The 16,509-nt window shown below is 39.8% G+C and overlaps 3 protein-coding genes across 5 annotated transcripts; 2 read left to right on the top strand and 1 right to left on the bottom strand.

The window, feature by feature from the left end:
* Window positions 1-73: 73 nt before the first annotated feature.
* On the top strand, window positions 74-5,941 carry LOC148419281 (uncharacterized). 3 transcript variants are annotated; one of them, XM_088424659.1, is made up of 6 exons: window positions 74-221; window positions 435-592; window positions 682-829; window positions 2,205-2,380; window positions 2,458-2,686; window positions 3,618-5,941. In XM_088424659.1, the coding sequence occupies exons 2-6, from the start codon at window positions 452-454 to the stop codon at window positions 3,830-3,832; spliced, it is 909 nt and encodes a 302-aa protein (XP_088280785.1). In that variant the 5' UTR covers window positions 74-221; window positions 435-451; the 3' UTR covers window positions 3,833-5,941. The 3 variants fall into 3 exon arrangements, with proteins under 3 accessions (XP_088280785.1, XP_088280782.1, XP_088280783.1); XM_088424656.1 differs by having other exon boundaries at window positions 679-829; XM_088424657.1 differs by lacking the exon at window positions 74-221 and adding an exon at window positions 229-254 and having other exon boundaries at window positions 679-829.
* Window positions 5,942-7,257: 1,316 nt separating this feature from the next.
* cav4a (caveolin 4a) lies at window positions 7,258-8,646 on the top strand. Its single transcript, XM_088424660.1, has 3 exons — window positions 7,258-7,525; window positions 7,759-7,946; window positions 8,082-8,646. Exons 1-3 carry the CDS (start codon window positions 7,304-7,306, stop codon window positions 8,230-8,232), a joined length of 561 nt encoding a protein of 186 aa, XP_088280786.1. The 5' UTR covers window positions 7,258-7,303; the 3' UTR covers window positions 8,233-8,646.
* Window positions 8,647-8,866: 220 nt separating this feature from the next.
* On the bottom strand, window positions 8,867-15,273 carry LOC148419279 (oxytocin receptor A-like). Its single transcript, XM_088423008.1, has 2 exons — window positions 14,199-15,273; window positions 8,867-10,071 (listed from the first exon to the last, which is right to left on the bottom strand). The coding sequence occupies exons 1-2, from the start codon at window positions 15,124-15,126 to the stop codon at window positions 9,827-9,829; spliced, it is 1,173 nt and encodes a 390-aa protein (XP_088279134.1). The 5' UTR covers window positions 15,127-15,273; the 3' UTR covers window positions 8,867-9,826.
* Between the last annotated feature and the right edge of the window lie 1,236 nt (window positions 15,274-16,509).

Below are 16,509 nucleotides of genomic sequence, written 5' to 3'. Positions count from 1 at the left end.
TTATATGAAAAACAAATAGAATCCCTTTCCACGTGAAGTGAGCTCGAAATCCTTTGGGCTGCTCATGAAACATTGACATTATCACTCCGGGATCCATGTACTGTAGTACTGCAGTAGTACTGCTACTTCCTCTACTACGCAGTATTTGCATATATTGCACTGCCTTTGTCTTCAGTGGGTGTCGTTACACTTTAATTTTTCCATACGAGCCGAGGGACCGGGTGAGCATCCTTTCCACTATACGTCATTAAAATGTGAATTTATTTCTTCCTAACACACAGATATTGTTTTATCACGGTGAGCTAAGTGGGAAGCGGAGGGGTCGAGCTGAGGACGCGGCGTCAACTAACTTTCCATTTTCGTCTCCCCCCGCGGCTGAAAGTTGGACAACGTTTCCTAGGCCCAACTTTATAAAATGTGTCTTCCCTCTCTAGATTTTCTTTGAAACCTTATGCCACCTAAGAGAGAGGCGGGGGCGACTCCATCCCCGACGCCGGCGATAAAGATGCTAAAGATCAACACGGTCCCACTGGAGGCTGGTCCAATGGAGGAGTTGGCCGAATCCACTTACTCTCCTTTTCTTAACAACGAGGTAGGATACGTTTCTCTAGAACGCTGCACACACAGCGCGTTGTGCACTCTCTCCCAACGCAGGCGTGATTTCCTCTCGCCCATCAGCAGGAATTTGAGGGACTTGAAGACGAAACGAGTCAGGGCATCCGAACGGACACCATCAGCCTGCTGATGAAGATAGAACAGCTGCAGGCCCAACTCAAATATGAACGCAGGTGTCGAATTCTGGCTGAAAGAGAGCTGAGGGAAATGAAAGGTGGGCGGAAGGAAGAAAAAGTTAACTTTTTTTTTTTTACTGTGTCCGTTGCTGGTAATAAGATGTGTAGCGGAATGTTCTGAACTCCTGTTTCCATGCCTTTCTAATGTTGAAGCGAAAGATGCAGAGCTTGACCTCTCATAGCTGGTATCATGTTGGCAGATCACTAATTTACTGGAGCTGAGACAAAATTTTTCTCTCTCCCTATCCTTGAATGCATGTATGAAGAGCACAAAACAACCCAGCCCCCACTCCAGAAAAAAATGTCGATTGCCTATTTCAAATTGAGATCTTAAAGAGATTAAATCACTTTTTTTTGTCGCCCATATTATTCTCTGATTTAATCACGGCATGACTAAAACTAGCCACTCAGAGACTGTAAAGACAGAGGTCATAACCAAGTCAATCATTTGCTCATGTGCACTGCTGCTTCAAGGAGGCTCATCATGAGAAGACACACAGACACTCGCAAAGAAGAAATGGTAGTACCTTGGATGGTTATGTCACTCTTGTTAGCAACGAAAGTCAAAACAAAGGAATAGGAAATCTTTCTACTTCATGTCAAGGGATATATTGTGTGTAAACATGATGTTTGAAACTCGGACAGCTACATCGGGACGTCTGCAACCACCGATATGACAGTTCACATTGGGTGACTGGTACCCCTCTTTTCTGTTTAGATTGTGTATATGTGACCAAAAAAAAGAATATATGTATGTGTGTGTGTGTGTGTGTGTATATATATATATATATATATATATATATATATATATATATATATATATATATATATATATATATATATATATATATATATATATATATATATATATATATATATATATATATATATATATAAAACTTAATTATTGGCTATACTCTATATGAATAAGTCATGCTTGCTAAGTATCAGCCTTAGCGTGCTGCCGTGCACACGTTTTCGAGAGCTTAGTGTGTTTCTTTGGGCAGAGAAGTGGTGAAGGTGGGGGGGATGGGGGCATTGGGTTCAAGTGAGGCTACATTCCAATCTTGCTAGCAGCTTTAAAACCACAGTAACCAGATTTTCCAATTCAAAATCCAGGATGCTACAATTTAGCTGAAAATGAATAAATAAATCAATAAATGTAATAAATTATCACCAGGGGCTGTTTATAGCAAATTTAATTGCTCATCAGTCGGGACTGCGCTGTCCTGATTAAACGTAGATGTCTGTACATCCTAACTGCAAACTCTACCTTTACTTCCACAAACTTACAACCATAAATATCCAGTTTCACAGTTATAGGGGATGTTTGACAGTATTGTGATTAATTCTGTTATCCTAGGTTGTACGCATAACAACATACATTTGCCTTTTGTCTTGACACTCGTGCAGAGATGAACGCTCTCATGGTGGAGATGCGCCACACGGCTCATGAACTCCGAGCCACGCTGGACCACGTCCTCCAAGGCGGCGACCCGATGATGGCGCCGCACAACTCCCAAGACGAAGGCATCACCTTCTTATCGGAGCACGAGGCCGACATCGTATCCGTAGGCGACAAGCCGGAGGTCAGCGCTCCTTTTGTAGGTGTCGCGGGACCACTCCTCTTGCGCGTTGTCACACGCTTGATCTTTCTCTCCCTCAGGACACCAACAACTACATGTACCTCGCCGAGAACCTCCGCGTTCCCCGGAGTCTTTACGAGCACGTGGGCGAAATCGCAGACTACAGGAAGTACACCTCAGCACTGCTCATGATGCTTTTTGACAGAGAGACGCTGGCCACGCACTCGCTGCAGGCCCGCAGGAACACTATTAGTGGAGAGGACTGCCACAAGCCCCAACTCCCACCCGACATCCTCAGGAGTATCATCGGTAGGTTGCTCATCATCACAACAATGTTGCAATGTGTCAGATTTAGCTCAATTTTTCATTGCTTCGGCAATACAGTTTGGTTTGCACAACTGCCTCACAGTCCAGCGGTTCCAAGTTTGAATGTGTTGAGACCCCACTTTTTGTGGGGTTTTCATGTTCTCATGCTTGTGTGAGTTTTCTCATTCACAATGCACTGTGTACACCTGCAGTATATTGAACGTCACACATATCCACGGGGGATTTATGGAAAGAATTTGCTGAGAACAAAAATAAACATGAACCATCCTTTTTGGTTTTATAGGAATATATTCCTATGTATGTTATGAAGTTTACTTGTCAAATGTAAAAAAGAAAGAAAAAAAGCATGAAAGAAAACCACTTTTTTTTTAAAAAGACAAGAAGATTAATCATATACAGTATATAACGTAGCCATCATTAATATGAGGAAATACTGTGATTTTCTTTAATATGTAAGGATATTTCAAGTGGTAGAATAATGTAAAGTTAAGGACTAGTGATCCCATGCATTTGAACAATAGTGTTTACAATTTAAAACTGTTTGCTTTTATGGGAATCAGCAAACTTATACAGAGCAATGAGTAAAAAAACGAAACTCAATGCAAGCAAAATCATGTGGACTGCATTTGAACTCATCGTCAAAATCAAATGGAAAATTTAGACCAAATCTAATCAAGGTTTAAATTAGTTAACCAAAACAAATAGAACAACGCTGATTAAAACTAAAAAAAAAAAACATAAGAAAAAGATAGCTAAAACCGGCAATAATTTAACTAAAATGCCATTTGTAAACATTTTTATACACAACAAATATTCAAAATGTATTAAAAACAACTAAAACTCAAAACGTAATAAAAAAAAGCAACATTTGAAAAACTATTAGAAAACTTTGTGAACTCTCCCTTATCTGCAGATCACGTGGCGCTCAAGTTTGGTGTAGATAGCAGCCAGATCAAGACGGCCATCCGGACCAAGTTGAACAATGAGGACAAATTGCTGAAGAAGCGGCTAGGCTTGGTGAAAGCGGAACACAAAGCAAGCTTGCCTCTGCCCGACAACACATCGATGGGCTTGGGGAAAGTGGAACACAAATCTGACCTGTCTCTGCACGCCAGTGCCTCCATGTGATCGACGCCATCCCAGAGGTGTGCTTTGGCCTTCATCTTGTCCGCTCGTGTGTATGTGCTGTGCTGTAACCGTGTCGCCTCTCCTAATCACATTATTCATTTTAGTGCTTTGAATTAGGTTATTTTTATAGTAATCCACTTTTTTAAGCTAAGGATGGCTCTCATTAGACAGTATTACACATCCAGGGGAGCAAATGTACAGTGTTGTTAAAGCTCACACATGTGATATGGAGTAGATAGAGACTTTATGTTAGGGTCCTACGTGTTGTTTGCCGACTGTCGAAGATGCATTTGGCAGCTAACAGGAACACTATTGACTTTCAAGCCCATACACCACTGAGCTCCAAACTTTGCCGAACTTAGCAAATGTTACATTTGCTGCGAGTGAGGTTGTCGTCCTTGTCAATTTGCGGAGTGAAGACTTTGCCATATTCTTTTGAAGTTTATTGGCTTGATATACGGTGGAGAAAATAGGAAACGAAAGAAAGTTCCTGCATGTGTTATGTGTACATTTATAAAATATGACACAAACAAAACAGGCTGGTGCAGGCCAGCACTAGTCTTCATAATTATAATTGAGGAACTGGTTCACAACTTGTTTTTTAGTCAGAGAAGGGCGGAAAGTAGTCCACAAGTAATTCCAGTCCCTTGATTTAAAAAACAAAAATACACAAAGCAATTTATTGCCCCTGATACCCACTTATTAGTGTACACAGAAAAATATGTCTAGACGAATCGCAGCAACAATTGTTCTTGCCCTGCAAGACAGTAAAGTACGCCAGCCGATGCAATGAGAAAGCCAACTTTAAAATCAACCTTGATTTAACAAAGGATATACGGACACAAACGCCTCACTGATTTTGATGTTGTTCCCGGCAGCGTGTCGAGACATAACAGCTTGACTAGTCTTTCTGCCGCAAGTGTTTCTCCCGATTCCCGTTGCCAATGTTTACCGGTGGCACGGGCTCTGTTATAGCTGCGTTTGCTATGCATTAGTTGTCAGCTAGCAGAACTGGGATGCCCCATATGGGCTGGCCTGATAGACGTAGATCATAGGTGTGGAACTCCAGTCCTGGAGGGCCGGTATACTGCATGTTTTCTGGTTTTCTCTCTCCAACACACCTGATGCAAATGATTCGCTCATTAGCAAGCTCTGCATGATCGTTCGAATCAGGTGTGTTTGAGAGAGATGGTTTAAAACATTCAGGATACCGGCTCTCGAGGACAGGAGTTTGACACCTGTGACGTAGACGGTTCTGTACAACCTAAGAAGTGACAGCCTGACGGCTGCTGTTCCTACTGATTACATTTTAACAAGCCATGTTGACTCAAATGTGCTATTTCATCAACATTGTCTTAATTGGGGGATTTTTACCCAAAATATGTTTCTAGAAGGAAGTGTTTGAAGTTAAAAAATATGTTGTTCATCAAAAATTCACAGACGTTCACCATTCACAATTATCGTAATGCAAAATTTGCTACGTCCAGCAACACTCACAACTCAGTGGAATAGCGACCCCCCCCCCCCCCCCCCCCCCATTTTAAACCCGCCTTCAACATTTCAGTCACTACTGTTATTTCTAAACAAATGAACCCTAGAGGGATCACATTTGTATTTTTAAGAGCACTTACCATTTCAGTCACTACTGTTTATAAGCAAAAGAACCCTGTAGGGGTCACACTTTTTTTTTTTAAGAGAACCTTTAGTTGCAATTTTAACCACAGTTTTTCACGAATGAATAATGGTTTGACTCGATGGACGCAACGTTAGTTTGTATACATGGTACTGATGATCTGTAAGATGCAAAAATCCAAGAGCTATGTCCTAAAATCTTCCTTAATAGATACTCACACAGCAGAACTGTTTTTTGTTGTATTACGCGAGTCTACATTACTACATAGACTTCACTAATACTGAAGTCTATGATTACTATTTCATTTTGTTCAAGAGTTGAACTTCCACACTAAGTAGCGGGACTACACTTTATAAGTATTTGCACCTTAGGTTGTGTCTGGTTAGTTTAAGCGCACATAAGCAATGTCTGTTTAATCACTTTGTTGTTGTGCTTCACTTTGTGCCAATAATAAACTTTAGGAAATGGTTATCTTCCATGCTTGCATTTTTTTTTTCATTGGTGTGTGAATGGGAAGATTCTCCAGTACATGTCAGTGCTGAATTACAATCTTGTTTTATAAATAGAGATTTTCTTTGAAACTTTTGAACGGCCCTGAACTATGGTCCTAAATGACCCTGTACTATAGGCTTAAAGTCAAATGGAAAAACTTGGCCCTAACTTAAAAGAAGTCAACTTAAAAATAAAAGAACTCAAACAGGACTAAGTCAGCTTTCACAATGAGGCTGCTCTGAGAGAACTGGACTAAGCTAAATCATAAAAGGGAAGGTTATGGGAACAGACAAAAATTACTAATTTAGTTACGTCAACATGCAAAGCCAAATCAATATAATATAGCACTACACTAAATCAATGTTAAAGTACTTTAAACGGAAAGAGCAGAAACAAATAATTAAAACCACCATGAAATTATTACCCCCAACTGGGTGGTGGAATAACAAATTTAAGTATTCAGACAGATTTTAACCAAATTGTGCATCCTTTACAAAATTACCCCCACAAAAAAAAAAAAATTGCAATCAAAGTGTCACTGATGCATTTAGACAATCCACCCATTTTCCACTCTGGCCATTTTCTACTGCACTTGTCCTTAATCAGCCAGGTCAATCAAGTCTTAAAATGACCTTACAGTTGTTATTTAATGACATTTAAAAACAGGAACTAAACTGAGGTTATTCTCAACACATAATTTTACAGATACTATACATTTGAAAAGTGATGATAAAATCACAGAGTTAAATGCACATTTATTGATTGAAATTTCTGAAGTGGTATACTATCACATGTACGGTATATCACAGTATAGTATGGCTTCATGGGCTAGCTATATACTGTCTTGCTTCTTCTTGGTGGTGTTTTGCACTGCGATGACGAACAGAACACGTACACTAAAGGACACATGCAGTCACTTGGGTGCAGCTGCCGAAAACAAGAAGGCTCATTAACTCAATTTCAAAAGGACGGAGGAGGGTGTCTTCCATGAATTATTCTTATTGATCACATTCCTCTGCAACAACATCTCTTGTTTTAATATTCCACCAAATTGCAGAGATACAGCTTGCAACTTTTTTTAGGATGACGCTGCAAGTCTGCAGTGAGGATGTCATTTAATAGTATGAAATGGCGCAATGTGCGCGGTTGATGTGTGTGTCCAGTATTTATATCTCTCTATCGGCGCACAGCTCAGGAAAGCGATCCAAGTTGAAAGCCCATCTGAAAATACCACACAGGCCAATGCAGCCTTCCCAATATAGCGCCCCTTTGCCCACAGCAAAAGGGGTCTCTGGCCTCAATAGGGAGTTTGTACCGTCTGTGCTGTGTTGGATTCGCCTGTTTCAATGGACAACCCGAAGAAAGCGGGACATTTTGAGGAGGTGGAGATTGATTTGGGGGACTCCAGTGACCCCGAGGAATCTGAAGAAGGGGAACAACCAGAGACGTTATGGAAAGCGCCCCCCGAGCGGGAAGAAAGTATTCATTCGTCGTCTTTGGTGGATATCAGCGATACCAGGCCTCTGCTCAATGTTCGCGACCCTCGAGGGATGAACGACTGTCTCAAGGTAGCAAATGATAGTATGTTCTTTTCGCTGCCTACGATCTTTTTGCTACGGTATGAATTGTTGCTCGGCAGAATTTGTGGAGCGCAATTTGTAGTGTATTTCAGCCACGCCCACATTTACCAGAACTTAGCCGTGATAAAACAAGGAACACCGTGCAGTACTATTTTCTCTTGTCAAACACATTTAAAAACGAAACATTGGAAGGCCACCACTTTTTTTTTTTTTTTTCTAAGGTGAGTTTCGAGGATGTAATTGGCGAGCCGGTGTCGGTGCGCAGCGGGGACCGAGTGTGGATCTGGAGCCACGCCTTATTTGAAGTAAGCCGAATTTGGGTGTACAGAATCATCAGCGTGCTCCTGGCCATCCCCATGTCCATCCTCTCCGGAATCCTCTTCGCTGCTCTCAGCTGTATACACATATGGTATGGGTGACTATTTGAAATAAACAAAAATAAAATAAGTTATAGTTCAAGTTCTGTTTGAACACATTCACAAAATAAGATGTTTATCACTTCATGTCAGTGTGTACTCAAAAGGTGTGTCGTTGTGCTCACCAGGATGATCAGCCCGTGTATCAAGTCCATCCTTATTGGAACGCGGTGGTTGCAGAACCTCTGGAACGTCGTGCTGGATGTGATCGTGCGGCCCTTGCTGACCAGCGCAGGCCGGTGTTGTGATGGCTTCATCATTCGCTTGACCGAGGAATGATAATAATAATAACACGTCCTCACTTTTTTTTTTTGTATAAGTGGACTTGTGGACATGGAATTTTCATATCAGTGATCATCATGTGTTTACAGCAGCATTGCCCAGTTGAACAGTGTGTTTGAGTTGCAAACAACAACGTGCGCCTGGCACGTTTAATACTTGGTAAGTGTGTGTAGTTTACAATATGGTGGTACAAATTTTCCCTCCCATTTTATTTTATGATTTTGTTTCATTTTGTAAAGTTCTAAAAAAGAAAAAAGTGCCTCTTAGATGAGCATAATTCAACATACTCTAGGTAATGTGTGTGTTTGAAGCATGTACTTGTATTATTCCTCCAGCTTGTCCTCTCGTAGATACAAAACAATCTCTTTAAAAAACAATTCCCTTTGATTAAAACATATTCTTTCCATACTACACCGCATGGAAATATAATAATAATGACCACGTCATAAAACTAAGTACAAAAGTATGAAACATCTCGCTTGATGTGTTACTCTATAAACTTTGGAATTCCATGTTCTACAGTTTACATGATTTGTTATAGACAGTTGTTGAATTACATTCGGTTTATACTTGTATTTTTTATTTTTATTTATTGCAGGTAAATGGCCAAATTATTAAGAACCCCTCTCTATTTAAGACAGATTTTAAATAAAAAAATGTATTTGATCTATTGAAAATTCAATTGTTTACATTGTAACACTATTGACATGTACAATATCAATAATCATAAGACACAACATATGCATGGACGTACCCGTGTATTAAATATACTTGGCATTGAGGTTAAATTACATCAAAAACGACACGTCTTAAAAAACACGTAGTAGCTCTTTCATGCACTAAGATATCACAAATACAGATGTACATAATCATAAAAGGTGTTTTTCCACTTCAATTTGTCATAGTTCAAGAAAAGACAAACAGCAATGGCAATGCAGTGTTCCGAATCCTTGCAAGTGAATGACATATGGCCACAAGGGAGCAGTGTTATGCAAGCTTAACTCAGACACATTACAGCAATCTTGAACGTAAATGCACATTGACACAAATGTCGGTCCCAAAACTGCTAATGAACAACACAAAACCCCGTGAAACTAAATACACAATGCACCAGGGGCTTTGTGTGGTATTTGCATCGAGTTAAAAACTGCGCAACCTCACGAAAGCAAAAATAGTTGCCTAAAATGGGAGTCTTTATTGTATTAGACGTGTCCTTTCAAATTAAAATCACCCTTTTTTTTTTTTGTTTGTTTTTTATTCAAAACGTTCGACATGATTTGTTAATGTGAGGTGCGATGTGTCTTGGCTTGTCCATTGGTATTCACATTCAAATGGTAAGTGACTAGATGGTGCTTCAGTGAAAGAAAAAAAACGTCTGATAAATAGTTTTTATTTAACACAACTTGGGGCCTTTGCTGTGAAGACAAAAAAAAAACAACAACATCTCTTTTCTCTGCTTTGCGGGGTACCCCATTTCATGAATTCCAAAGATATTACCCAAGATCGGAATTGTTTTTGTTATGTGACTGCAGTTGTCGAGGAAAGATGTTTCCATTGAGGCTGCTGAAGCAATGCACAGTTGCGTGGTGACTCAGTTTGTGGCCCCCCCTGTGCTTGACGTGTGCGATAGGCTCCTGTGACTGCTATCTTTTTTGATGGTGTACGGCGAGGAGCTGTTGTGACGGTCTCTGCACGAGGACGCCGCCATGTAACGCCGACAGCAGAAAAAGTTGCTTGCAACGCCCTGGAACATGTGACCGGCGAAGAACATGTAGATCCAAGGGTTACAGCAGCTGTTCAGACTGGCCAGCAACATGGCGATGATGAAGGCCGTAGCTGTTGAAAAATATGTAGTCAGAAAATACACGATTTGGGTCCTGCACTATTGTAAAATGGGAAACACTGCTGTATCTCGGTATATGATGACTATTGTAATCTTAATGAAGGAGGGGCCCAAAAGGAGGGAGGGGCCCAAAAGACGGTAGTTCTGCCCCTGCTTCACAACAACTTTTTCGTTGTTGTTTGTTTTGTGGGTTAAAGCAATGTAAATATTGTATCTTGAGTTTATGTTGCCGATCAAGGTGTGTTTATAGATGTTATGACATTTTATTTTTCAGGATCATTCAGCCAATCAAAAAATATGGCTACAGTTGAAATATGAATTCAAGCTCGTATCCGACTGAGCATTTGTTACAGACTCATCATCATCATCATCATCTTCATCATCATCATAATACATTTGATATCTGACTTTTTTATTATAGGGTTTGAGGGTGCTTCTAGGTAAAAGCATATTAAAAAGTTTTACATAAAATGTAATTTTGAAAAATGGTTTTCAGGTCAACTTTCAAAGAGTCCAGAGTCTATAGAACTCTTGAGCATGTAGATGGATAGACGGATGAGTTTATAACTTGACAAAACCATAATCAGGCCACTTGTATCTCAAGGCACCACCATATTTGTTGGACACATAGCATCTATTAGAGTGAAAAGCTTGATATCCATCCATCCATCCATCCATCCATCCATCCATCCATCCATCCATCCATCCATCCATCCATCCATCCACTTGTGATCAAATTAGAATATGTAAAGTTAGAGTAGACTAGATTACATTACAAAAAGTTTCATAAATATATGCAAAATCACTTTATTAGTCCAAAATTATTTGTTATTATTGTTTATCTTTGTCTATCAATACTAAAACCAAATGGTGACAGGCAAAGCCATAACAAGCTTTTATATTACATCGCACATGCGTAATTGGCTTGCGTATCTACATTTTATTTTAGTAAGATTATTTTCAAATGATAAAAATAATAATGCAAACTACACACAAGTATTCTGGAGGTAGGATTCCATCCTTGAACTTTTAAAAAGTGAGGCAGAAATGCTAAGCACTCAGCATCAAGCTGCCCTATTTAACATAATATTTTTCCTAAAAATAAAAATAAAAATCCATCTTCTGCACCTTTACATTTGCGTGGAAAGGAAACATTCAAGGGTTTGACTCATGTGTACTTTATGTCTGCAATGTATAGGTCAGCCACAGCTTGGAGCAGCTGGGATGATGTTACAAATCATTGTTAACATCTGGCATTATGTGTAACCTTGACGGATGCCACACAAATTCAACTTTGGGTTGCTCGTGCATTTCCATCGGAACAAGTATGATAAATGTCCTCCGTCCAGTGTGACTGTTCTGCGTGGAAAAAAGTCATTTATTATTCATGGAAATGATGATAATTCCAGTGATGGGAGGCACAGAACACACAGGGGGGAGTATGCCATTGGGAAAAGGGGGAAAAGAGATGTTTCCATTTTTTTTTTAATCTTAATGGAGTGCAAAGGATTTAAAGTGTGCCAAATGTTTTTTTCTCCTGAAGGTCCCGACCTGTTGTGTGTGAGATGGTGCTTTGACATCATCTTGTCAATTTTGTTAAATGTGCCGAGTGGGAAAACGATAACGACGATGCAGTTCTGCTGGGGAATGGCCTCAAATGACAGTGAACTTTCATCCTTGCTTGACTCATTGTTTACATTTGTATTCAACCAGAGATGAAACACTTGTCTTCATTTCACACTTCTTTAGCCGCCAGAATGAAGACGAGGTCACGGTTGGAATCCAGAAGAGGATTACGATGACAACGCCATCATTTATTTGATATATCAAAGAGCGGAAGTTAAGCAAACATTGCATGAGTGCACAAAGTCCCATTTGGAGTTGAAGCCCTGCTGAGCTCATTAAAGTGAACTTCCATACATGGTTTCTAAACATAAGAACTAGCCGGAAATCCAGGGATAAGACTAGAATGGAACTCAATCGAGCAGACAACGAATGAAGACACAAAATGAAGGAACATGTCAAGCAAAAATCTCAAAAGGGGAATAAAAAATATAAGTGGCTCTGGAAAATGGATGGATGGATGGATTTCATGTAAACTTCATGTGGTTTTTGCCAACATCACGTCACACAATCTTCTATCTATCTATCTATCTATCTATCTATCTATCTATCTATCTATCTATCTATCTATCTATCTATCTATCTATCTATCTATCTATCTATCTATCCATCCATCCATCCATCCATCCATCCATCCATCCATCCATCCGTCCTTTTTCAAATCCGACCGGCGATTTGAAGAAATCAATGTAAATGTTTTGCCTTTAAGGCTGATTCAACAGTTTCAAATAATGCTAAGAAAATAATTTCTATATTGTCAAATGATTGTTGTGTTTCGATGGATGATTATTGTTTTGTTTGTATAAAGGAAAGCTGACAGAAGTACTTTTGGTTTATTACTTTTGGAACATTGTTTTGTTTTGTAACATTTAATGTAGTGTTTTTGAGGCGCTTGGAATGACACATGAAAACATGATTCATACATAATATGACAGCAATTTGTCATTTGGGGATTAGGTGGTTTGGTTGGGGGTTATTTCAGAATTCACAAGCTTTTTGAGTGGTTACATCATCAGTATGAACAAATTTGTCAGTGGGTTACTATAAATGTGGCACTTCTTCATATATATTTATTTGCAATAAGGCAATTCAAATTCAATATTTTCTGACAACTCTATATTTCATTTGAAAATCATGGCCGTCTAATCGCAAATGCATTTTGTAAGGATCGTTAATTGACTATTTGATATAATTTGCTTATTAACAATGATTTTGTATGGCTTCCTTTGATCCAAAGAACAGAACGCTCAACTTCATTAAAGACTTCTGCATGTTTACATGCCAAGAATAACTGAAGAATATTTCAATAGTTCAATGGTAAAGCCCCTCCAGCTCCCATTGGCCTTCTTCCTTTCACTGATAAACACTGTCAATGACACTCATTCACTGACTGATAGTTCCATTGGGAACAGTCTGGTACACCATTTAGCCGCATTGCTTTGGAAAAAATCAAAAGAGTTCTTTTTTTCATGCAAAGAGGGACAAAAGAATAATTTTTTTCTGTACTACATATTGTCTGGCCACATTATCATTGACATCTATCCAAATAAAAGTTATCCAATACAGGTTCAAGATACTTCTATTACTATGATATAAGTCGTGTATGTTCACTTTTGAATGAGTCAGTTAGAGGGATTTTAATGGAACAATTTGGACTATTGAGGTGGGGGAGCAAAGACCTTTGTTGCGATTTTAGCTATTATTTAATATCCGTTGACTAATTTGTTACATATACACTTGATTTTTGAACATCATTTGATACAATACATGAATAGCTTTTGTAGTCTATAAATAGTTTATGCTTATAAGGTATGATTAATAGCACAGAACTATGTTTAAGTACTTATGATCATTTAAATTCTGGGCTTAAAAATAATTTACATTGAGAATCAGAAGCTATGCTTCTGTAAGTTTTAGTCTCAGAGCATTTAATGGTTACAACAAAACAAAAAAAACATATTGTGTAAATATTGATCGCACAATTTACCTTCTTTGGCACTTAAAGATTTAAATTGGTGAAGGAAAAAATATATGTACATTTTTCTGTTCAGTTTTATTCATTTGAAATCATTCACTTGTTCTTTTTTGAAAAATGCATCAATCTATTTTCATATTATGGAGCATGTGTCCTGCGATCCCATTTGACTTTATATTAGTGGAGTCTGGAATGGTCGCTAAACAATTTAGTGAAAAGAATAAAATAAAAAGCATAAAATCTTACTCAAATGAGTAATATCTTTTATTTTCTTTTACAAAGTGGTTGAGAAATTCAAATTGAACTATTTTAAAATGATCCATTATAAACTTGACCATATTAAGAAAATGAATAATTATCCAAACAATCTGCCTGTTAAACTCAGGTTCTTCTATTATTTTATTTTATTACGGTTGTACAGTACTCCTTCTTGTTTAATATTTCATTTAGGACTGCAAGTATCATGAAAATTGCAAGTTAAACCAGAGCAGATGAAAATAGATTCACTGTCGTGTGTCTCACCTTCTCGTGGAGCCGCAACATCCCACGCAGACCACATCTGGACGAAGAAAAACGGGGTCCAGCACACGATGTAGGCCAGCACCACCACAAAAGTCATTTTGACGGTGCGGATCTTGGCTTTGGAGATGAGCCGGACGCTGCTCACTCGACACAGGTGATGCGCCCCCTTGGGTGACATAGCCAAGACGTGCTCCCTCCTGGTTTTAAGGTTAAAGTTCTGCCAGATTTTGACGCAAATGAGACCGTAGCACACAACGAGGACCCCCACGGGGAGGATGTAGATGCTGAGGCTCATCCATGTCACGTAGGCCTTCTCGCCCCACGGATGCACAAAGTCCCCCCAGCAGTCGTACACGCCGTCCCCGACCTCCTGCAGGGAGAAGATGTACACTTGAGGCGTGCTGAAAAGCAGACTGAGCAGCCACGACGTGCACACGCACGCGCGGTCCCTTCCCCTGCGCACTGGTCGGAGTGGCTGGCATACGGCCAAGCACCTGTCCACGGACATCAGCACCAGCATGTAGGTGGACGCGAACATGCCCACCACCTGCGCGTACTTGACCAGCCTGCACAGCGCGTCCGGGCCGTAGAAGCGGAACGTGATGTCCCAGATGAGTTGCGGCAGAACTTGGAAGACGGCCACCACCAGATCGGCGATGCTCAGGTGCCTCATGAAGTAGAACATCCGAGACTGGCGCGGCTTAGTGGCGCGGATGGCCCACAGCACGCTCAGGTTGCCGGTGAGCGCCAGAAGCAGAACCAGCACCAGCACGGCCACTTCCGCTTTGGCCACGTCGTCGTTGCGTTGCAAAGGATTCACGGCGGCGGTGCTGGCGTTGGCCGGGTGAGACTCGTTCTCCCACGCACGCCACCTGGACCACGACGCGTTGTGGGGCCGGGCGTCGGCCGCGCGCAAAAAGTCCTCCATCGTGCGTAAAATGCGCAGCCAGTGATCACATCCTGAAATCGGAGTCTACAAAATCTCCCGCCGATTGGCAGAAACTATTTGCTCAACATGATTGGATAGAGTGAAAACCCACAACTGTGTCTGCGTGTCTAAACATGAGTCCACTGTGAACTTCTGCTCTGCTGAGGGGCTTTATCCGCACAGCAGTCCCCTCCCATAATCGCATTTTCCTCTGTGGGAAACCGATGGATTATGAGACACCACACGCTATGCACATACATACTCTGGTGAAAATAGTAGTATGTATCATGAATGTATGTAGAATTGATAATAATCAATTATGTAAATGTTATATATGTGTACTCAATTATATTAAATTCTATCTATCTATCTATCTATCTATCTATCTATCTATCTATCTATCTATCTATCTATCTATCTATCCATCCATCCATCCATCCATCCATCCATCCATCCATCCATCCATCCATCTACTTATCTACCACAACACAACATTCACTTTCTTCACCGTTAGATGACACTAAATTCTACGAACTGTCACAAAAACCCTCAATAAAATAAAAAAAGCAACCTTATATTTTATAATGTCTGAGAAAGAAGATTTTCAGAAGGCATTTTCAGAAGAGGTCATCACTTGAAAGCATTTTTACAATAAATGTTGGGACCTGAAAGGTTGAACAAAATTTGTATGACAAGTTCTTAACATAGAAAATAATGACAATATCCCAAATCTGCTCCAGAATGTATGAATAATAAAACCACATGTAGTGAGTTATATAATAATGGGAAAATCGTTTACTCTTCCCACCTCCAAGAAAGAAAAAAAAATCAAAGACCAAGGCCTAATTCATCATAATAAGTCCCCTTTCTGGTTCTGTGGCTGTGGTGACACATTAAAACATTTCCAATGAATCCTTTGCAATAATACACCTAAACTGAATTAAGGTCAAATTAAACCCAAATACTCAATGATGTCAGTAGATCATGCCTAATTTACACTGCAAAAAACACATTTGTAGTAAACGCTTGAGAAAATGTCACGATAAATTTCTAATTTGTGTAAAAGACATCCATTTCTTCTTTCTTTAAAGGGTATTGTGAAAGGGGTCGTTGAAAAATGTTTGATTTCATCTCAATTTAGTGTGAAATCCGAGCCTGTTTGAACGCAAGGCGGACGTCTGGTTCATTCATCTTTATTTCACTTAACTCGCCCAATAGCAACTGGAGACACGAGGCCACATCCTTTTTTAATAAAATAAAATAAAAAAAAAACATGTCTCCTATAACGTAACTATCCATCTGACATGCACTCCAACCGCGCATCCCGAACGAATGGCCACGCTAGCATGTTGTGACGATCTGTCATGAGTGACAGGGAGCCGA

The sequence above is a fragment of the Hippichthys cyanospilos genome, chromosome 9 (assembly GCF_059441005.1).
Source record: "Hippichthys cyanospilos isolate Australia breed blue-spotted pipefish chromosome 9, RoL_Hcya_1.0, whole genome shotgun sequence".
NCBI classification, from domain to species: Eukaryota; Metazoa; Chordata; class Actinopteri; order Syngnathiformes; family Syngnathidae; genus Hippichthys; species Hippichthys cyanospilos.
Note: the sequence above shows the minus strand (reverse complement) of the source record. Positions and strands in the feature narration are given on the sequence as shown.

Coding starts and splice junctions, on each gene's coding strand:
- LOC148419281 (XM_088424656.1), top strand. CDS start 452: ATGCCACCTAAGAGAGAGGCGGGGGCGACTCCATCCCCGACGCCGGCG. Junction 593..678: donor CTCCTTTTCTTAACAACGAG/GTAGGATACGTT, acceptor CTCGCCCATCAG/CAGGAATTTGAGGGACTTGA. Junction 2,381..2,457: donor CCGTAGGCGACAAGCCGGAG/GTCAGCGCTCCT, acceptor TCTCTCCCTCAG/GACACCAACAACTACATGTA.
- cav4a (XM_088424660.1), top strand. CDS start 7,304: ATGGACAACCCGAAGAAAGCGGGACATTTTGAGGAGGTGGAGATTGAT. Junction 7,526..7,758: donor GGATGAACGACTGTCTCAAG/GTAGCAAATGAT, acceptor TTTTTTTCTAAG/GTGAGTTTCGAGGATGTAAT. Junction 7,947..8,081: donor CTCAGCTGTATACACATATG/GTATGGGTGACT, acceptor TGTGCTCACCAG/GATGATCAGCCCGTGTATCA.
- LOC148419279 (XM_088423008.1), bottom strand. CDS start 15,126: ATGGAGGACTTTTTGCGCGCGGCCGACGCCCGGCCCCACAACGCGTCG. Junction 10,072..14,198: donor TGTTGCGGCTCCACGAGAAG/GTGAGACACACG, acceptor ATTTTTCAACAG/CTACGGCCTTCATCATCGCC.